General features: G+C 35.3%; 1 protein-coding gene across 2 annotated transcripts in view; it reads right to left on the minus strand.

The window, feature by feature from the left end:
• The window catches only part of LOC130245726 (Golgi integral membrane protein 4-like), a 43,300-nt gene that overhangs the window by 12,058 nt on the left and 8,035 nt on the right, over positions 1–23,207 (minus strand). The window contains exons 2-12 of one of the 2 annotated variants that reach the window (XM_056478485.1): positions 19,882–19,956; positions 17,401–17,450; positions 17,108–17,161; positions 14,353–14,503; positions 14,045–14,127; positions 12,613–12,696; positions 6,626–6,766; positions 5,780–6,025; positions 1,938–2,194; positions 1,687–1,763; positions 1,518–1,582 (exon numbers count right to left, since the gene is read on the minus strand). In XM_056478485.1, the coding sequence (XP_056334460.1) occupies positions 1,518–1,582; positions 1,687–1,763; positions 1,938–2,194; positions 5,780–6,025; positions 6,626–6,766; positions 12,613–12,696; positions 14,045–14,127; positions 14,353–14,503; positions 17,108–17,161; positions 17,401–17,450; positions 19,882–19,956 (1,283 nt within the window). The remainder of the gene's footprint in view (positions 1–1,517; positions 1,583–1,686; positions 1,764–1,937; positions 2,195–5,779; positions 6,026–6,625; positions 6,767–12,612; positions 12,697–14,044; positions 14,128–14,352; positions 14,504–17,107; positions 17,162–17,400; positions 17,451–19,881; positions 19,957–23,207) is intronic. The other variant, XM_056478486.1, reaches the window with a different exon arrangement.

The following is a 23,207-nucleotide window of genomic DNA, read 5'->3' on the forward strand; positions in this document are numbered from 1 at the left end:
GAAACAGAGTTGGCGTTTAATGTATAGTAAATCGGACTCATTCAAAGTAGCGTCACTGGGCAAAAAAAACGTTATGAATGCATGCTACACTTCCGACTGTACATTGGGTTTTCTTTTTCTTATAATGCACAGAGTTTGGAGGTAAGGGGTGTTTTCATTTGCCATTCACTGACAGTCGGACAGGCTCATGCTGTTCATCAAACTCCATCTTTTAAAATCGAAATCAGAAGCGGAATAAAACTCATAAACCCGGGGTCTCAGCGTGCAATTACATTAAAAACATATGATTCGATTCGCGCCTTCTAATTGGTTCTCGGGATATAGCGGCTTTTGCTGTCAAAAGCAAGTGCCGTTTAGAGGCTTTTACAAATAAACGGTCATTTCTGAATGTGCTGACACTGCGATTTGGATGATTTGAAGCCAAAATATTTGTTGAACATGTACAATATGTGCCTTATGCATTTGCTTTTTGGCGGAAGTGGTGTTTGGCGGCTTTTGCATCTGAACTCTTCACGTGTTTAAAAAAACATTTAAAAGTCTCATTTTTGACTAATCAAGATGCCAAAAATGTGACTTTTTAGATTTTTTTTAAATTGATATTTGCACAGATTTGAATGCATTTTGAGATCAAATAATAAATGTCTAAACTGCTTTAAAAACACAAACACACACAGACACATACACAAACTCATATCCAGTTTTTTGTGCCTATGTGTGTTAAGTCACAAAGTCTTGCATCACTCCAAATGACAATCCATCGTTTAACTTTTAGAGAATGAAAATGACCCAAGAAGAATTTGAAGGTTCATTCATTCATTTTCTTGTCACCTTAGTCCCTTTATTAATCCAGGGTCACCACAGCGGAATGAACCAGCACCTGCTTTCCGCAGTGGATGCCCTTCCTGCTGTGACCCATCTCTGGGAAACTCACTCACATGAACATGAACACTCATTCACACTCATACACAGTGGGTAGCACGAACGCCACAAAGCAAGAAGGTCGCTGGTTCGAGCCTCAGCTGGGTAAGTTGGCATTTCTGTGCGGAGTTTGCATGTTCTCCCTGCGTTAGCGTGGGTTTCCTCCGGGTGCTCTGGTTTCCCCAAAGACCAAAGACATGTGGTACAGGTGAATTGGGTAGGCTAAATTGTCCATAGTGTATGAGTGTGAATGAGGGTGTATGGATGTTTCCCAGAGATGGGTTGCAGCTGGAAGGGCATCCGCTGCGTAAAACATATGCTGAATAAGTTTTTTGCGCTGTGGCAACCCCGGATTAATAAAGGGACTAAGCTGAAAAGAAAATAAATAAATGATTGTAAAAGACTGTATAAATGATCTTGAGAAAAAATATTTGTATTTATTATATATAATATATACTTTATTGCCCCACTTTTAATGCACTCCTACATTTTTCAAACTTAGGAGCACATCCACTACTTGAAAAAAAATGTCATTTTCAAGCCCTATTCATATGAACATAGGTGCATGTATGTGTTTATAACAACATAAGGTAAAATACCTTCGGCTCATGGTGAATGTTGTACTCTTCACCTTGCCTTGGATCTTCATTTAGTGCGTTCTCCTCTACAAATGACAGAAACACATGAAAATCATCCACTGATATTAAAACACTCAAAAATAAAAATGAAAACGGCATTCTTATGAAGTCAAAACCAATGAAGCGCCACCTTTCTCTTCAGCTAGCTGTGCCTCTTCTTCTCCCTGGACTATATCAGCATCCACGTTTTCATATTGTGCCTTTTTCCTAATAAATAAACAGACACCGATTAATAAAGTATATTCCAAGCTTATATCAGCCTGGAATATATTCCATTGTAAAAGCGCTATAAAGATAAAAATGAACTGAATAGCATGAGGCAACGAGGACCAGGAGATTGAGTAGCTAATAACTTAATAAATAACTAGCAGTATTTCTGACCGGAGCATCTCTTGCTTGAGTTTTTGCTCTTTGAGATCTGCCTCTCGGTTCAGCTGCTCCTCTCTCTCTCTCTGCAGGCGTAATCGTTCCTCTCTCTCCTTCTGCTGCTGCAGCTGCTGTTTCTGCAGGGCCTCCTGACGCAGATGCAGCTGTCTGCGCTCCTCCGCCAGCTGTGCTGCCAGACGCTGCTGCTCCTGCTGCTGTTCATAAGCAGACTTCACCCGCTCCACCTGCGCTTGACCCTCAGCTGGTGCCACCTGCGGGAAGAGCAGAAGAGGGAAGGACAAACAACAGGACAAAAACAGAGCATGGAGTTAATGTTAAAGGATGATGCAGGAATGGCCAAGATAAAAAAAACTATATATATATATATATATATATATATATATATATATATATATATATATATATATATATATATATATATATATATATATATATATATATATATATATATATATATATATATATATATATATATAAAAATTGTGAACGGCTCTCTGGAACACTTGATTTTGATTTGGTCAGTCACAATATTCCAAGATGTGTTATTTCCACATAAACACTGCTGAAACTAACAACACAGGCTCATCTGGGTACTTTCAATTATCTCGACTGTCAGCGAATACGCTCATACCCATATTTATCTGCTTGTCTGTTTCAGTCAAGCGGCAACATCCCACTCTCCCTCGTGAAGCTGATATGGAAATAACTGAAACTGCAATTCATCGAAATTCCGCTAGTCCTGGGGCTCCATAATAGAGCACATTTAACCCCAATGTTAAAATGACCAACTATACAGCAGAAAAAAAGGTGTTTACAGCCTGGTACATAAAACGGTTTTTGTGAATATAGTTAATATTACCCTTCATGACAACTGTGAGGGGGTGAATTTTTTTTATAACTCATCCGTTTTATTTATATTAAGTTTTATTAAGTCTGCATAATTAAGGACATGGCCACTTGAGTGACAGCTAGGTCTCGCTGGTCGCCGTCACTTCACCTCAGCTGAATCCAGCTGAACTCGGCAGTTGAAGTCAGAATTATTAGCCCCACTTTACATTTTTTTATGAACTTTAAATATTTCCCAAATGGTGTTTAACAGCACAAAGAAATTTTCACAGTATGTCTGATAATATTTTTTTAGTAAAAAAAGTCTTATTGGTTTCATTTCGGCTAAAATAAAAGCAGTTTTTAATTTTTAAAAACTATTTTAGGGTCAAAATTATTAGCCCCTTTAAACTATATTTTTTCGATAGTCTACAGCAGGGGTTTTCAAACTGTGGGGCGCGCCAGCACCTATTAAGGGCGGCGCGAGACATTGAGGCGTGCACTCGAGTAAAATATGATGGCGATTTTTATGCGTTTACTAGAGGGAATAATATGATTAACGTTAGCTCCACAGCTAACTATCAGGCATTTGTAGAGTTTATGCGTTCCAGTAAAATATATACAAATAAAATGGAGCGGGTGATTTTTAAAACTGATGACGGTGGATGAATGAAAGTCAAACTGGTGAGCCGTCTGACAAAAAAAGTGCCCTTCTGAATCAAATCAGCAGGATGCCCATCTGGATCTTTTACTTACTTTGAAAACACTACTGACTAAGTTTACATGGACATCTGTGATCTAGTTATTTGCCTTAATCTGAATGAGACAATAATTACGTGAAGTGCTTTTTAAATGTTGCTTCACCAGGCTATTCACGTCTCATGTAATTTTGGGTGCTTCATCTTCAATTTCTTCACTTTAACTGCAGTTCGGCAGTTTAACTTTCACTCATGAACATTTCATTCATGCCCCTGTGACAAACTGGGGTATTTGACGCAAATATGAAGGACTGGTGGAAGAGTGTTGTTTTTATTGATACCCCACGTCGAGTGAAATAGGACAAACTTGGGGTGGGGGGATGGGCATGTGTCCTAAAAGTTTGAAAACCCCTGGTCTGCAGAACAAACCATTTTTATACAATAACTTGGGAAATTACCCTAACATGCCTAGTTAACCTAATTAACCTAGTTAAGCATTTAAATGTCACTTTAAGCTGTATAGAAGTGTCTTGAAAAATATCTAGTCAAATATTATTTACTGTCATCATGGCAAAGATAAAATAAATCAGTTATTAGAGATGAGTTATTAAAACTATTATGTTTAGAAATGTGTTGAAAAAATCTTCTCTCCATTAAACAGAAATTGGGGAAAAAATAAACAAGGGGGCTGAATATTTAGGGGGGCTAATAATTCTAACTTCAACTGTACATCATATTTTTGTTTTGTTTAAAGTGGCTTTACAGTCAGTTTTTTTTTTTGGAATTATTTCTTACAATTATCCGATAATATGGCATGATGTGCGCACTTCATTGTGCTCACAAACCATTCAAGTGGTCTCCATTTCCCAGGTGAGTGAAATTTTTATAGGCCTACTTGTATATCATCTCTATTAATGTATTTGTTTTATTTAAGATCATTTATAATTTTCTTTAGAACTTGAATGCACTCTAAAATCTGACAAATTGATTAGTTGTAGGCTATAGACTGTAGGATAAACAGTCATCTGGAAACATTGTCATACAGTGTTATGCCTGGATTTCATAAATAGCGTTTACTAACACAGACCATAATCAAAGCATTTGAAAGTACTTAGCATTTTCTTCCAGTAAAAAAAAAACGTCATAAGAACAATGTTTAGTGGCTTAATGTATTACAGCAGTGTTTTTAAAAGTCTAAACACTTTATTGATATAATATACAACAAAGCACATGTGGTCAGAACACAAAAAGAGTTGCAGGTAATGAAGTATTAAGCATTTCTCCCAAAGAAAAGCCCGTCTAAGCAAAATGCTAGCAGGCATCTGAAGGTCTGCTCACACTCAGCCTCTTAGCCCTTGTTTGTTACCCTCAGTCGGAGCGATGACGCGTGAACAAAATGGCGACGGTTGGCCATGCCCACTTGTCGCTAGGGATGACATCATAGATACTACGTCCAAATTTTTTAGTCTATCATTTCAGTGCTGTTTGGCACCATCTTGTGACTGAATACGTAGGTTAGTGTATGCTCCATTCAGCCATTTTGTTTGTCAGCTTTGTGTATTATGACTTGGAGCAATTTTCTGTGTCTAATTTTTACGTTTTGTGGCAAGTCTCCCGGTGGTTGCAGAATGAAAGCCTTCGGGCTTATACAACAGCTGATAAGCCTGTCTGACTTTATTAACCTCCTGGATGTACATAATCCCTTACTTAATTGCCATGCCAGTTTCATTGGTTATTTTCATGACAAAAACAAAATGATATAAACATAATTGTCACACTTTACAATAAGGTTTCATTAGTTATTGTTAATGCATTTACTAACAATGAACAATACTTGTACTGAATTTACAGTACTAATCATAGTTCATTTTTACTCAGTTTAAAACTACTAATGCATTTTTTTTAAATATAAATTCATGTTTGTTAGCATTAGTAAATGCACTATGAGTTAACATGAACAACTGACCAAAAAAAAGCAGCAAATCAGCATGTTAGAATGATCTACAGGATAATGTGATGCTGAAAACTAGAAAAATTATACTGAAAATTCAGCTTTGTATTATATCCTTTATTAAAAAAAGAATATTTTTTTTATTCTAATGACATTTCACATAATTACAGCTGATACTTTTTTTTTGTTAGATTAACGCAAGCTTGTTGAGCATATTCTTTCAAAACATTAATACATTTCATTAACACGCAAACTTAATAAATAAATAAATAAAACAAATAAGTAACTGCATTATTTTGTAAGAATAATGTAGCCAATACAAGTGTACTGATAATTTGTCAGCATCTCATTAGCGTTCAGACCTCTTGAGCATGATGTCGCTCCTTCTCGAGTGCGTTTTCATCTGGTTGGCCGGCCTGTGGCTCCTCCTCCTCTTCCTCCACTTCATTATGCACTCCATCAAACTCCTCCTCCAGTTTCTGAGGTTGTCCGGCCTGCTCCATCTCCTCCTCTGCCAGCTCTCTCCTCCTCTCCTCTGCTCCGCCCATCTCTCCATCCTCCTCCTGGTGGTGCAACTGAGGCTCCTCCACCTCCTCATGTTTTACCACCTGACGGAGGAAAGATCCAGACAGATGCGTTCAACTAACATTTTGAACGAAATTGATTCAGAATGTAATGGAATCAAATGTGGCATGCTGGCTCAGTGGTTAGCACTGTCGCCTCAGTGCAAGAAGTTCACTGGTTCAAGTTCCGGATGGAACAGTTGGCATTTCTGTGTGGAGTTTGCTTGTTCTCCCCGTGTTGGTGTGGGTTTACCCCGGGTGCTCCAGTTTCACCCACAGCCCAAAGACATGCACTATAGGTGAATTGAGTGAACTAAATTGGCCGTAGTGTATGACTGTGAATCAGTGCGAGTAGTGTTTCCCAATGCTGAGTTGTGGCTAGAAGGGCATCCACTGCATAAAACATATGCTGAATAAGTTAGCGGTTCATTCCGCTGTAGTGACCCCAGATAAATAAGGGAGTAAGTCGTAGGAAAATGAATGAATGAATGTGAGGACATCATAAACTGAACCATTTGATTCTCAATCTGTTCATGCATTTATTTTTTTATAATCATTTGTCAGGAAAGTGAGTGTTTGGAGAGTTTTTGGCATCTGAATGCAATGTTGTGCAGCCCTACTGGAAATGTGAAAAGGGTGTATTACCTCTTGCTTGGGTTGGTGTTGTTCATCTGCGTTCTTGTTCTGGATAGGCTGTCCAGGTGGCTGAGGCTGTCCTGCTGCGTTTCTCAGACTGGGCATCTTATCAAGCGTTTCTTTCAGTTGTTTATATTCATCCACCTGTACCTGGAACCCAGTGAGAACCACTGAATCAGTACAATCAGAATAAAAGCTTAATTTACACTAGTGAAAAGTTATACTGAAGATGTTTGGTGGTTAAAGGTCAAACAGGCAACAAACATAGCAAGCTGAAATAAACCGTAGACATGCTGTAAGGCAGTAGATAAGTGATTAGGGATATACACAATGAAAGAAAACCAGAAACATCTATATGAAGAGCTAAATAAATTACCTATGCATTTATTTGACAAACTAGAAAGCTAATTGAATGTTACATTTAATTATTTAAATTTTGATATACATTTTTAAAATAAAAAAAAGTTTAAAAGCTTTATTATTTGAAACAGATTTAACTCACTAATATAAGTTAGTCATATTAGCCAAAACTTAAAGTTAGGATTATAAAAATTAAAAGCATAAAATGTAAATAATAATTACTTATGAAATGAATGCATTTTATTTCCGTTAGTTGCTAAAGCAATATTTCAGTAAAATCTAAAACAAAAAATTTATTAATGTATATATTTATACTATATATGCTATATTTACAGTCACATTTAAAAGGTGCAGTATGTAAGTTTGACACCCAGTGGTTGAACTAGATATTGCATGCCTGGTTGCCAGATTGATGACACCAACAGGAGTGTGCCTGACCATCGAGCCTAAAGGCTGATTTAAGGCTGATTGAAACAGTGTTGTAACTAAAAGCAACGGCACACCATAGGGGTAATATTTTCTATATTAAAAGTGGTTTTTGTCCTAACCAACAACTGAAATTTATATTTTTGAAATGTAATAGTATATATAGCTTGTATGTAATAGCTTGTATTTCTTGCAGCTGAACAACAGAAAACTGACAATGAACATCTCAGGTACATCTCATGTGCTTTATTCATTGTTAAATGCTAATAATGTGAGTTTGAATGCCATTTTACATGACATTTTTGCCATACTACTGAAAGCAGCAGCAGATAGTTCACCTCAGATCTTGAAAATAAAATAAACCATCTGAAATTGAGCTTTAGAACTGTGATTCGGTGCAAGCCAACACATATCAGTGATTCAGCATCTACATTAATAATGTTAAAGAGGTTTAATATGAATTAATTAGATTATAAATCTTATTATTTTGCTAGAGTGCAGTGAGTGCACTTTTCTGTGCTTCTGAATGGCTGTATTTAAATTTCTGTCGTGTTTCGTCTGGTGCAATCTGCTAAATTACTTATCACTGCTTATCTCCTCACGTAGCGTGCTGTTAGGACACTGGGTTAACAAAGTAACCTGCTCACCGAATGTTTACATTCGTAATTTTAATATTATTTGCTAATTAATAACCACCTCATGTGGAATTCTGAATTTGCGTCTCATTTCAGAGGCTGCTCCTGTCCACAAAAGGATGCATTTTGGTCACGGACACACACTTTGAGAGCTTTTCAGACAGAATGAATGAAATACACAGTTTTTTTCACAAAGGCAACCCAAGGTGCTGAAATATAATTGGCTAAAGTGGCATAGGGTGGGTCAGATGACCAAAACAAAGACAGACGATCCAACACGTAACGCACATTTTCAAAGCAGAATATCTGACTTCAGGATTGTTTTTAAGATAAACAAGAATGTTCAATTAGCATGTTTCTTAAATATCTGCAAACATATTGTGGAATTTTTATGCTTTAGAAAAGTCAAAAACTTTCATACAGCACCTTTAAAATATTTGTGTATTTATTTTATACAATATTAATAAATACATGGTTATAATTTTTTATGGTTAAAACTTTTAAAGTTAGGGAAAATGCATTTAATATTTTATTTAATAAATTTAATCATTGTTTTAAATTAATTGCAAAACTAAAACCATTTAAATTCAGGCACCTCCTTCGCTATAATTTACCATCTATGATTATGATGTTTTTACTTTTTTGTGCGAGTACCAAGTGTTATATGAAAGCATATAAAAGGAAAATATCACTCTATATGTGTTGGTTTGAAAGTAGAACAAACACAGACACACACACGCACACTAAACTCACTGCCTTCCAGCATCCTTCTCTATCATCCTGAGAAAGCAGATAGAGACAGTCCTAATTAATGAGCATCTGTACATCTGCTTTCACACAGCCACAGTTAACGGGAGGTTCAGCATGTATGGCTTATCAGAGTCATGCACATTTTAGCATACTAAACAAGGCCAAGAAGCTCTGTAGAAACGAGAGAGATAGAGAGTGAATGTGTGCAAGAGATCATAATGTCCTTGTGGATTGCGACCGGACTTGAAATTCAGGCTTTGGCTTGTTTGAGACAGCGGCACTGCAGCATTACCGCATCAGCAAGATTATGTGCTGCTTTCACACACACACGCAGCATTTCTGCAGCATAACTCATATGCAGTGCTGTGCAGAAAATAACATGATTTCTGGGTTAACGTTTTAATAGCGTTTTTTTTTTCACCTAGTACATGCCCCGATTCCTACATAGCAACTGGCTTGGGATGTTAGATGCCATATAAATGACAATCCCAGCACAAACTGCACAAAAAGTTTCACTGTTGCAATTAATGTTAATGGGGTAACAGTACAACACTCTATAAAGTAACAACCTGAATAAAATACTGTAATAATGTAATAAGAAATCATTTATTATATGTATATAACGTTTAGCCAATTACTAATTAATATCAAATGAATTATATACATATTAGGGGTGGCATGGTGGCACAGTGGTTAGCACTGTCACCTCATAGCAAAAAGGTTCAAGTCCTGGTGGGCCAGTTAGCATTTCTGTGTGGAGTTTGTAAGTTCTCTCCGTGTTGGCGTGGGTTTCCTCCGAGTGCTCCGGTTTCCCCCACAGTCCAAAGACATGCGCTACAAGTGAATTGAATAAACTAAGTTGGCCATAGTGTATGAGTGTATGTGTGTGAATGCGAGAACGTATGGGTGTTTTCCAGTACTGGGTTGTGGCTAAAAGGGCATCAGCTGCGAAAACATATGTTGGAACAGTTGGCGGTTCATTCCGCTGTGGCGACCCTTGACAAATAAGGGACTAAGCCAAAAGAAAATGAATGACTAAAAAAATTCTAATTTTAATGATTAATATGTTTACATCTCATTATTATTGCAGTAATGTAATGAGTTCTAAGGGAAATAAAAGTAAAAAAAAGGTCTAAAAATCAATATTTTACAAACTTTATTCAACTTTCCCATACTAAGTGCAAATTATTTCAACTTTATAAAAAGTAATATTACACTTTTTTAGAAAATCTAATAAAACGTTCATGTTTCTGAAGAATGTCTGTGAAATCGGAGTTCAAATAACACATTTATTATTGTATCATGCTGTGAATGCCTCATTTTGGGCAGAAGTAAACAAAGTTGTTTTAATTTAAATGCAAATGAGCTCCTGCTCTCCGCCCTGTTTCCAGAAGAAGGTGGAGCAAGTGTTTTAAAACCCTTCATCGACTGAAAAACCATGAATGGCAGTGGTCCCCAATCCCCGATCTACGAACTGGTACCGGTCCATGGATCAATTGGTACGAGGACGCACAAGAAATCATTAATTATTTACAATTTATTTATTATACAAGTCTTCGTATAATAAACAATCTTTTATTTTGAAAAATGACCGTATTCTCTAGGTTACATCTCGGTCACCTGAGCGCAAAAATTTAACCCACAAGCAGCAAAATGAGTAGGAAACAGACGTCTTTGGAAAGTTTCTTTGCTAAGAGGAAAAGGCCCAGTGAAGGACCCATGAACTGCCAAGTAATGGATTTGCAACCCATCTGTCAACAAATCAGGTGAATCCAGCATGTCTGTGCAAGAAGATTAACCGCTGGAAATTACAAATGACTCACATATCGCGTCTTAAGTTCATTATTTTCAATAAAGGTGTGCGGCTTGTGGGCGCAAATTGGAAGTTACGTGCTTGTGCCTTCTAATTCAATTCAATTCAATTCAATTCATGTAGATTGGGTCAAAGCAGCTTAACATAGAAGTTCTAGTAGAAAGAAGTTCTCATAGAAGTTTTCATAGAAGTCCAGGCACACCCAGTTGAAAACATCCTCAGCCACGAGCACACCGCGAGTCACGTGAGAAGAACTGACCGATCAGTTGCATATTTTGTATGTAATATACACATTTCGGCAGACTTATCTCAATCAAACTTCAGTGCTTTTTTATTTTCTCTATAAATTCACCTTGTATCAGAGTTGCAGCAATGTTTTGTCAGCTTATCAGCCTCTGAGAAAACAGTTCACTTCGCAATCTACGTACAACTCCCTCCCCACCCCCTGGGCCTCGATAAAATTGTTAAGCATTGACCGGTCCGTGGTGATTAAAAAAGGTTGGGGACCACTGATATATGCCAACTTCATTGACATTAGCTATGTTTCCATTTAAAAATGCTATTTAAATTTATGTGCAAAACTGAAATATCATATAAAGGACGTGCGAATAAAGCAGCATTTCCATCTAACGAGTCGAAGAGAACAAAATCGTCACTTCCTGATTAACTGGCGCCAAATCTAAACAATAAAAGGAATTTGCTACGGTATGAGAAGCTGCGTGAATCTTTTCTTTATTTAATAAATTACTTGCGGTTCAGAAGGCATGAGACACGGAGCACAGATGCTCTTGAAAATTCTGGATGTAATTAATAATATAATAACACTAAAACTGACATTTTAGAATGACCAAAACAACATTTCAGATGTTTTACATTGTGCTCAGCCTGCTGGTTTGTCCATTCACACACATTTTTATCATCACATGATCTCTTATAACAAAATCACAAGACTTTTTTTAATGCGCATGCTGGAATTTGTGCGGTAAAAGGGTTACCATCAAGGGTTTCTGCTGGTTTCACCAAGTTAAATTTAAGACCTTTTTAAGACCATTATGAATGAAATTTTAGACTTATTCAAGGTTAAATGCTAAGGATTTTTTTTTTTCGAATATCCCAGTTGGAAAAGATTTGTCATCCCATCTAATAATGATTAGAATTTAATACATCTAATAATACAATAATAATAATAATTTAAACAATCAGTATCCTCTGCAGTAAATAAATGGAGAACAAATGTTACTGAAAGGAAAGTAATTAAAACATTATGGTACAAAGAGTTATGAGGTAAAAAAAAAATCTATTTTTAAATCAAAAATCTTGGCGTTTCCATCAACTATTTATGTGCATATACAAAATGTGCATAAAAATAGGTGGATGGAAACGTAGCTAATGACTGCAATACTTATTTATAGTTTGAATTCATAAAATTTAATTAATCTTGTACTAAGCCGGAGTACTACCCCTTGATTTTTCAAATGAGCATTTCAATGAATGCCCTGTAAAAGATTAAAAGCTTATCAGTTTAAACTCCACATATATGGTTTCTGAGTGCACATAATAAAGCACATGTACGTAAAGCTGACTATGAGACAGCATCCTGAGCTAGTATTAATTAAATTGTGATTATCTAACTGTACTTGTATCTATTAAATAAAAAAGATATAATTTTGAAAATTCATCATCATAGCAAAACACTGCAAAAGATAAATGATCATTAATACATTTCCCGCTAATGTTTACCACGTTTTCAGCAAAATAATTCTTCATATTCTACAAAAAACAGGGTTAACCCTGAAATGTTATTTGCATACTGTTGTAATCTGAGCGCTCAAATAATTATCTGCCATTTGCATGCTTCTTACAAAAGCTATGTGAAACTGGACTGGTCTTTCTTGCAGAACATGCACTGCATGCATTTGATCAGTCAGTGGATATCATGCAGAGCAAACACACACTCCGGCAGCTACTTAAAGTGTGCACATTCACACAGACACACACACTCACACCCTAACCTGGGCTGCAGCTAGCGCACTCTTGTGGTCCTCCAGGGTCAACACAAGCTGGTCATGGGCAGATTTTAAGTTCTTGTGCTGTTGCTACAAGAGGAACCATCACAGGCAAACATTCAGGACAACCACACACTGACTAGATTAGTACAGATAGTGTGATAAAACTATATTATGTTAATATTATATTATATTACGATCATAAACACATTAGACTCATCTGAAATAAGATCATGGACATTAGGTTAAATGGGAGTTTTAATTGGGTGAATATCATGAAAACTGTTAAAAATCATTTTTATCACCTGAAATAAAATAAAATGTTAATGTTTTTTCTAAAATCTAATTATTCAGAATAATACATTCAGAATTTGTACGTGTAGTTTATAGTGGCAATAAAATCTACATTTAAATCATGTCAATAAATTAATAAAAATCATATCTGCGTCTATACACTACCTGACAAAAGTCTTGTCGCCTATCCAAATAATAACTCGACTTCTTGTTAATCATTTCATATCGGAAGTGGCTTATATGAAAGGCAAAGGCCTCTAGATTATGCTTATTTTACCAAAATAAAATATGATCATGCCTTGATTTTTAATTATTTAATTAGGACAGTAAGGTCTGACTTTTCTTAGACTAAAGTCTTGTCACTCAACGGAAATAATCTACAGTATAGAATATAAAGTCATGGTGCAGTGGAAACAGAATTAATATTGTGTCTGACTCCATCATGAGCTTGGAGGACTGAATCCATACATCTCTGCAATGACTCAAATCACTTACTAATAATGTCATCTGGAATGGCAACGAAAGCGTTCTTGCAGTTCATCAAGATTCTTTGGGCTCATCTTCAATGCCTCCTCCTTCATTTTACCCCAGACATGCTCAATAATGTTCATGTCTGGTGACTGGGCTGGCCAATCCTGAAGCACCTTGACCTTCTTTGCTTTCAGGAACTTTGAAGTGGAGGCTGAAGTATGAGAAGGAGCGCTATCCTACAGAAGAATTTGCCCTCTGCTGTGGTTGGTCATGTAATGGGCAGCACAAATGTCTTGATACCTCAAGCTGTTGATGTTGCCATCCACTATGCAGATCTCCTGCACTCCCCCATACTGAATGTAACCCCAAACCATGATTTTTCCTTCACCAAACTTGACTGATTTCTATAAGAATCTTGGGACCATGCGGGTTCCTATAGGTCTTCTGCAGTATTTGTGATGATTGTGATGCAGTTCAAAAGATGATTTATCGGAAAAATCTACCTTCTGCCACTTTTCCAAATGATCAACTAGAAGTCAAGTTATTATTTGTTGTTCTTACAACTGGGATCGACGACAAGACTTTTGTCAGGTAGTGTATATATGTATTTTATTTATTTATTGACATGATTTAAATGTGAATTTTTTGCGACTAAAGCACTGTTCAGCATTACCCTGGTATCCTGAAGCTGCACATAAATGTCTTGATGAGCTTTTCTCAGCTGCTTGTTCTCCTCACGCAGGTTATATGAACTCTCTAGAGAAGAAAAAGAAAAGGAGAGTCAGCTTATTTGCTTTCATCATGTAATTTCACTAAACAGATCCCAGTCGGAAGCAAAAACACTGTGAGAACCTGGAAGTACAGGTCAAACTAGACTTTAAAATCCCTAGAAGTGCTGTTAGCCTATGCAAATCACACCATCATGATGCTAGTCTTGCCTATTGATGGATGACAGACTGTTACTAAGAAAAAACATGACACCTTTAAGCTTGGAAATCTCAGACTCCTTGTTCAGATGAAGTTGGTCGAGCTTCTGTTTATGTTCCTCTAATGCCTTGTTGTGCTCATCTCCTTGTAGCTGGTGGCGCTCTTGCAGCTCGTAATACTGCTTTTTTAAATCGTCATGCTGGTTCTAATGATAAACATACAGAGACAACAGTGAACTGGATAGTAAAGTTTGTTTGAAGCAAACATTTATGTTGGCTTGAGAAAACTGCTTGTTTGAAGTGTTTTTGTAAGATGTACTGTATAACTTTAGCATATTTCTAGCATGTTTTGACACACTGTTAGCATGAATAAATATCTTATCAACATGAATTATGCTTGTTAAATGCTGAATGTTAAATGCTTATAACATGTTTTACATATTTAAACTGTTTTAACATGTTTTAGCATGCAACTAACATGTTTTAGCATTAATGTGAATTAGCGCGCTGCTAACATGTCTTTACAATGTTTTATCATATGGCTAACAAATTATCTGGCTTCAGAAAACTTTCGTAATCTTACATTTTAATTTGTAAAGTAGGCTAAAAGAAAAACATACAGATTTATACTTTTAGCATATTCTAGCATGTTTTGACACTGTTAGCATAATTAAACATCTTACAGACACGAATTAGCATGCTTACAACATGTTAAAACATTTTAACTATGTACTAAACATAGTTAAAACATTTTAACCATGTATTAAACATGTTTGAGCATGCAACTAACAAGTTTTAGTGTTAATGTGAATTGGCATGCTGCTAGCATGTTTACAATGATTCATCACTAACATGCAACGAACAAGTTTTACCGTGTTGCTAGCACAAACTACTATGTTATGAACATGTTTTTACATTGCTAGCATGAATAAACATACTGTTTGCATGTTAGACATTTGGTTAATGTGAATTAGCATTTTGCTAGCATGTCTTTTACAATATTTAACATGCTGCTACCACATTTTAACACGTTTTACCACACAGCTAAGGCTTTAATATGTTTCTAGGATTTTTAACATATACAAGCAGTTTCTGACATCTTTTAACAATAATTTACCATGAATTACCATGTTGCTAAAAGCTTGAAGTCTCTTAGAGGAAATACTTTTTAAAATTTGGTCTAAAAACAACAAGCATACTGGTTTACTTAAACCAGCATGATAGTCTGTGACTGTTTTCAGAAGACCATATAAGTACTTAGGTTAAAATGTTTTAACATGTTTTAGCATGCAGCTAACACACTTTGTCATTGATTTAAGCTAGTATGTCTTTACAATGTTTCATCACATGGCTTAAAATTTATGTTGGCTTTGTAAGCTATTCTTTTAAATTGGAGTAAAGCAGACTGGAAGATGGACAGACCGATTTATACTTTTAGCATATTTCTGACATGTTTTGGCACACTGCTATCATGATTAAAGGTCTTACCAACTTAAATTAGCATTCCGTTATACATGCTTCCAACATGTTTTGTTTTAGTACATAGTTAAACTGTCGTTAGCACATTTAAACATTTTTTAACATGCAACTAACTTTTACTAAGTTTTACCATGTTGCCAGAATGAACCTATGTTATGAACATGTTTTTAAAATTGCTACCATGATTTAACATACTGTTTTCACATTAAGCATTTGGTTAATGTTTAGCACACTGTTAGCTTGATTAAACATCTTATCAACATGAATTAGCATGCTTAAAACATTTTAACTAAGTACTACTAGCATGTTTACAATGTTTCATCACATGGCTAAAAATTATGTTAGTTAAAGAAAACATTTGCAAGTTATACGTGTAACTTGGATTAAAGTAGGCTGAAAGAAAGACAGAAAGATTTATACTTTTAGCACATTCCTAGCATGTTTTGGCACACTGCTAGCATGATTAATGACATTACAATCTTAAATCAGCAAGCCGTTAAGCATGGTTCTAACATGTTTTGTTTTAATACAAAGTTAAACATGGTTTAACATGCAACAAACAAGTTTTGCCATGCTGCTAGCATGAACTACTATGTTATGAACATGTTTTTAACATTGCTAGCATGAATAAACACTCTTTTCAGTTTTAATAGACATTTGGTTAATGTTTTGGCACACTGTTAGCATGATTAAATATCTTATCAACATGAATTAGCACATAGTCAAAATGTTTTAACATGTTTTAGCATTAATGTGAATTACTTTGCTGCTAACATGTTTACAATGTTTCCATCATATGGCTAAAAATTATGTTAGCTTGAGAAAAACATTCCTAGCATGTTTTAGCACACTGCTAACATGATTACAGACATAATTATCTTAAATTAGCACGCTATTATGCATGTTACTAACATGTTTTGTTTTAGTTAAAATGTTGTTAGCACATTTGAACATGTTTAACACGCAACAAACAAGTTTTACCATGTTGCTAGCATGAACTACTGTGTTACGAACACGTTTTTAACATCGTTAGCATGAATAAACATACTGTTTGCATATTAGAAATTTGGTTAATGGTGAATTAGCATTAGCATACAGAGTTTTTAACATGTTTTACCACATGACTAAATATTTGTAACATGTTTCTAGCATTTTCAACATACATAAGTAGTTTCTAACATGTTTTAACAATATTTTGGCATGAATCGCCATTGCCATAACCATCGGAGAACAAGCATATTGGTTTACTCAAGCCAGCATAACAATCTTTGACCACTTTCAGAGGAAAAGTCAAACTTAACTTTAAAAATAAACATGATTTTCCAACTGACCTTCAAAATCTGGTGCTGGGAATGCAAAGAATTAAACCTGACACTCGAATCTTGCTGCAAACAAACACAAAACAAACCAGATCATTCAGTAAACATGGCACCATTATACTTTGAAATGCCATGGCACACAGACCAGGATATAGAGGAAACACGTGAGCCATTCACACGTACAAGCAAACAGATGATATCTGACTGCAGGGCAAGTGTCTCAAAACACATATAACAGAGGAAAGCTTAATGCCTAAGAAGTTTTTATTCAGTGAAAATCAAAATAAAGTCTTCAAACAAATTACCTTTTCTTTGTTGAGAGACTGTTGGGCCTCTATTTTATACACAAGAAAATCTGTGAGGGGGAAAAAGGTCATGGCATGTATTACATAAGAGGCTAATGCAACAGTGTTTCTGCTAATTAAAGATCTATTGCATGCTATTATTTTGTTCCCATCACAACAACATTCATGCATTCATGTGTTCAGTTAACCTTAGACAGTGTTGGGTAAGGTGACTTAAGTAATATACTACTCTATTTATGAAATGCACTCTGCCACCTGTTCATTTATTATTATAATTTTTAATTATTATTGTAAGAGCCATAATTTGTTTTAATATAATTTATTATAGTGCTCAAATTCATGTACAGTTTACACTTGTTGGTATGATGTGCAGATTTGGTGATTTCACTCCTACTCCTTTGTAATCGTTTGATCCACATTTACTGGAATGTTTTAAGTTATATTATGAAATTGAAAAGTGAAAAAGACGGAGCAACCGTTTTCTGACAAGAGTTTATAGTTATGCTGCTTAAGAATTCAGTAAACATCTTTAACTGGAAAGAAACAGAGTAAACTTGCCCGCCTGATTTTCTGAAATTCTGACAGTACAATTATTATTATTATTATTTATATCATTTTTATACTGCTTAATTGTACACTACCTGAAAAAGGTCAAAATAAAATATGATCATGCCTTGATTTTTAACTATTTCATTAGGACAGTAAGGTCTGACTTTGCTTAGACAAAAGTCTTGTCACTCAACAGAAATAATGCACAGCATAGAATATAAAGTCATGGTGCAGTAGAAAAAGAATCAATATTGAGGTTGAGCTTAGAGGACTGAATCAGTACATCTCTGCATTGACTTAAATCACTTATTATTCATCCAAGTCATTTGGAAAGGCAAAGAAAGAGTTCTTGCAGGACTCCCAGAGTTCATCAAGATTCATTCTTTAGATTCATCTTCAATGCCTCCTTCATCTTACCCCAGACATGCTCAATAATGCTCATGTCTGGTGACTGGGCTGGCCAATCTTGGAGCACCTTGACCTTCTTTGCTTTCAGGAACTTTGATGTGGAGGCTGAATTATGAGAAGGAGCGCTATCCTGCTGAAGAATTTGCTCTTTTCTGTGGTTTGTAATGTAATGGTCAGCACAAATGTCTTGATACCTCAGGCTGTTGATGTTGCCATCCGCTCTGCAGATCTCTCGCACACCCCCATACTGAATGTAAGCCCAAACCATGATTTTTTCTACACCAAACTTCACTGATTTCTGTAAGAATCTTTGGTCATGTGAGTTCCAATAGGTCTTCTGCAGTATTTGTGATGATTGGGATGCAGTTCAAAAGATGATTCATCAGAAAAATCCAATTTTTGCCAGGTAGTGTACTTTCATCAATATTTGATGACAATATTTTTAAATATATAGTTATGGTATAATATTAGTATTCAGTAGTTTGCTTCCATTTCACTTTCTTGCGTTTTTAGTTATTAAAAACTAAAATTTAGCAAGAGAAAACAATTTGTTTTGTAATAGTGTTTTTTTGCAATAGAAAATCTGAACAAATGTAATATATTACAATCTTAACTCACTTATTTTCTTAAAAAGCAACTAAACATGTTCCATAGTTACTTTTTAAGGAAAGTAATGAGAACGTACACTCATCGGCCACTTTATTAGAAACACCTTACTAGTACCCGGTTAGACCCTTTTTTGCCTCCAGAACTGCCTTAATCCATTATGGCATAGATGCACATCCATCATGTGAATCTCCCGTCCCATCACATCCCAAAGGTGCTCTATTGGATTGAGGTCTGGTGACTGTGGAGGCCATTTGAGTACAGTGAACTCATTGTCATGTTCAAGAAACCAGTTTGAGATTATTTGCGCTTTTTACAAGGCGCGTTATTCTGCTGGAAGTAGCCATCACAAGATGGGTACACTGTGGTCATAAAGAGATGGACATGGCCAGCAACAATAATCTACCCTAGAGATAGTTGTGCGTGAAAATCCCAGTAGATCAGCAGTTTCAGATATACTCTGACCAGCCCGTCTGGCACCAACAACTATGCCACATTCAAAGTCACTTAAATCACCTTTCTTCCCCATTCTGATGCTCGGTTTGAACTGCAGCTGATCGTCTTGACCATGTCTACATGCCTAAATGCATTGAGTTGCTGCCATGTGATTGGCTGATTAGAAATTTGCATTAATGAGCAGTTGGACAGGTGTACCTAATAAAGTGACCAGTGTGTGCTGTTAACTTTGCGTTGAGGTTTTGTTTACCTTTTTTTTTTTTTTGTTTTTTCTAAGATTAAGATTTTTAAATATGATAAAGATTGTAGTATATAACTTTTAAAAGTAACTTTACCCAACACTGATCATATTGTATTACTATCTTGGCATAATCCAGCTCTTTTGGGTTGTACCAGTTTATCCATCATGGATGCCATTAGTATCAAGTCAGTGATGCGGTCATTTGTTAAAAAGGAACTTGCCTTCTTTGGCTTTTTTATGGTCAATTCGCTCCTTCTGAAGAGACTTCTCCAACCTTGAGCGATGCTCGTACACCACTGAGAGACAGAGAGAGAAATTTGGGATTGGTATTTTATATGAATACATGTAAAAACTGCAATTGTTATAAGGGTAAGCAAGGGCTAAAGGAAAAGGCTAGATAGCCCTTGAAAATTAGATTTTCCAGGACCACATTAGAAACCAAGGGGTATGAAAAACATGGCTGTACACACAAGTAAGAAGATGCACAAATATAAGTATTTTTTTACATTATTACGAATTTTTACAACAAACAAGCATATGTTTTAATACATTCATAACAGCGTTCATGTGTTACAGTCATGCTTTAAAAAAAAAATAAAAAAATCGAATCAAATAAATACAAAATAATTAAATTTTGCTATCTATAATCTCTAATAATAACTCCTGTATAGCAGTCCCACAACATACTTTCAAATCGGTCACTCGATGACACAGAAAAGTCTAGTGGCTGTGAATGAGCTTTATACAGTATCTGAAATAATGTTAATGTTGTTTTCTTGTGTTTACATGCATGAATATGGCCACTGTGTAAATACACAATACAGTTATAAAACATGATAACATGATATTGTTGCTTTCAATGATTTCCTGAAGATAACAACCAAAAAATAACTGTGAGCCACTCAACTGGAATAACTACAGCAGGCGCCATCGTCAATCTTGTCTGTATGCATGTACAGTGTGTGTGTGCATGTATACAGACATGTGCTGTATTGTGTGTGTGTAAATACATGTTAGCATTTTTCTGAGTATATACAGTATTTGCTGTTTATTTTGCTCCATTTGTCTATATATTTGTTTTATTTTTTATTTGTTTATCCATATTATATATATATATATATATATATATATATATATATATATATATATATATATATATATATATATATATATATATATATATATATATATATATATATATATATATATATATATACACATATACATATACATATACATATATACATAATGATGAATAAAAGATCCAGATAGATGTGCTTAACTAACATTTTAAATGAAATCGATTCTGAATGCAATGGAACCAAATACAGCACAGTGGTTCAGTGGTTAGCACTGTCGCCTTAGAGCAAGAAGGTCGCTGGTTCGAGCCCTGGATGGACCAGTTGGCATTTCTGTGGGAGTTTGCATGTTCTCCCCATGTTGGCATGGGTTGCATCCGGGTGCTCCGGTTTCCCCCACAGTCCAAAGACATGCGCTATAGGTGAATTGGGTAAACTAAATTGCCCGTAGTGTATGAGTGTGAGTGGGTGTTTCCCAGTACTGGGTTGCAGCTGGAAGGGCATCCACTGCGTAAAACATGCCAAAATAGTTGTCGGTTCATGAATAAGGTACTAAGCCAAAAGGAAAATAAGTGAATGAATGTGCTTTGAGTTGCATGTATGTAGGAAAAGTGCTATACAAATAAAAATGTATTACTATTACTATTATTATTATCTTGTATGAAGTAAGAGCTTGTGATAACATATGAGATATGCAGGTGTTGGGGTGGTGTCACATTTTTAGGGGTAAATTTGAAGCCCTTCCCCTTTACACTCTGTTTAAGGGGTGGAGGTAAGAAATAGAATTGGGCCTAGTATAATTTACAGAAGATGTATTAAAATGTCATTGAGTGCAACTGACAATAGTTTTTATAGCATCTTGTCAGGCATATTTAGAACAAGAATGACATATTACAACATTGATACATTATTTAAGCCCCAAAATACAGCATTTACTAACTTTTTAAATATGCAAGTGTTGTCTCAATCTTTCAAGCCATCTTGTTCTACCCAATATCAGCAAGATGATTTAAAAATATAATACAATTTAGTATTACCAGGCAGACATAGTTTAATCTTACTGGTAAGTCTATGAAAGGTCTGTGCCACGACAGCTTATTTAGATTTCATCTGTATATTTCTTGGTTCTTTTTAAGCTACAGTTGCAAATGCAAACATTTGTTTTTTAGCTGGATGTTTATATCCGGGTGGTGTTTTTTCTCCCAGTGTATGGCACCATGAGCATTGTGTTGTCAGTCAGTGTACTTTGAAACCAGGGCTATTATAGTTAACTAACGGAATAAAACTAAAAACTATTTTGTTACTTACATTAATGATATTTACTACTACTACTACTACTACTACTACTACTACTACTAATAATAATAATAATAATAATAATAATAATAATAATAATAATAAATCTTGTTTAATATAAAATTATTTCTCACTTTCATAAACTTTAACTTGAAACTTAAAAACTAAAGCAAACAAATAACAATAAGAATATTATTTTCTTAAATTAAAGTAAAAACATAATGATATAAAAATAAAAACAATGTTAAACATTAATAAAATCTAGAATGTATTATAAATTACACTAAAATACCAATACTTGACCAATACCAAAACGAATTTTATTAAAGGTGCTGTATGTAAGTTTTTGACTCTTTTAAAGTGTAAAAATACCATAATATATGTTTGCAGATATTTCAGAAACATGCTAAGTGAACATTCCTGTTTATCTTAAAACAATGCTGAAGTCCGATATTCTGCTTTGAAAATGTGTGTTACGTGCCGGAACGTCTGTCTTTGTTTTGGTTCTTTTAATCCGCCCAATGCCGGTTATATTTCAGCACCCCGGGTTGCCTTTATGGAATATTCTTCATTTAGCATATTTCATTCATTTAGTCAGAAAGGCTCTCGAAGTATGCATCTGTGACCAAAAATGTGACCTCTGGTGGACAGTAGCAGCCTCCGAAATGAGACGCAGATTCAGAGTTCCATATTAGGAGGTTATTTATTAGCAAACTTAAACATTCAGTGAGAAGGTTACATTTTAACCCCGTGTCCTAACAACAGGCTATGTGACAAGATTTGCTGTGATAAGCAATTCGGATGTTTGCACCAGACGAAACACGACAAAAGTTTAAATACAGCCATTCAGAAGCACAGAATATGCACTCACTCAAGAAATGGTAAGATTTATAATCCATTTAATACATATTAAACCTCTTAAACACTTAAATGTACATGCTGAATGACTGATATGTTGGTGTCATCAATCTGGAAACCTGCGCCTGCCTGAGTTTTGAACCAGGCATGCAACACCTAGTTCAACCACTGGGTGTCAAACTAGGTATTGCACTCCTGGATCAAAACAAATGCAAGCGCAGGTTGCCAGATTGATGACATGACCGATTGATTTAAATTGTGTTCTAAATAAAAGCAACGGCACCCGATAGAAGAAATTTTTTTACATATTAAAA

The sequence above is a fragment of the Danio aesculapii genome, chromosome 18, assembly GCF_903798145.1.
Source record: "Danio aesculapii chromosome 18, fDanAes4.1, whole genome shotgun sequence".
Classification (NCBI taxonomy): Eukaryota; Metazoa; Chordata; class Actinopteri; order Cypriniformes; family Danionidae; genus Danio; species Danio aesculapii.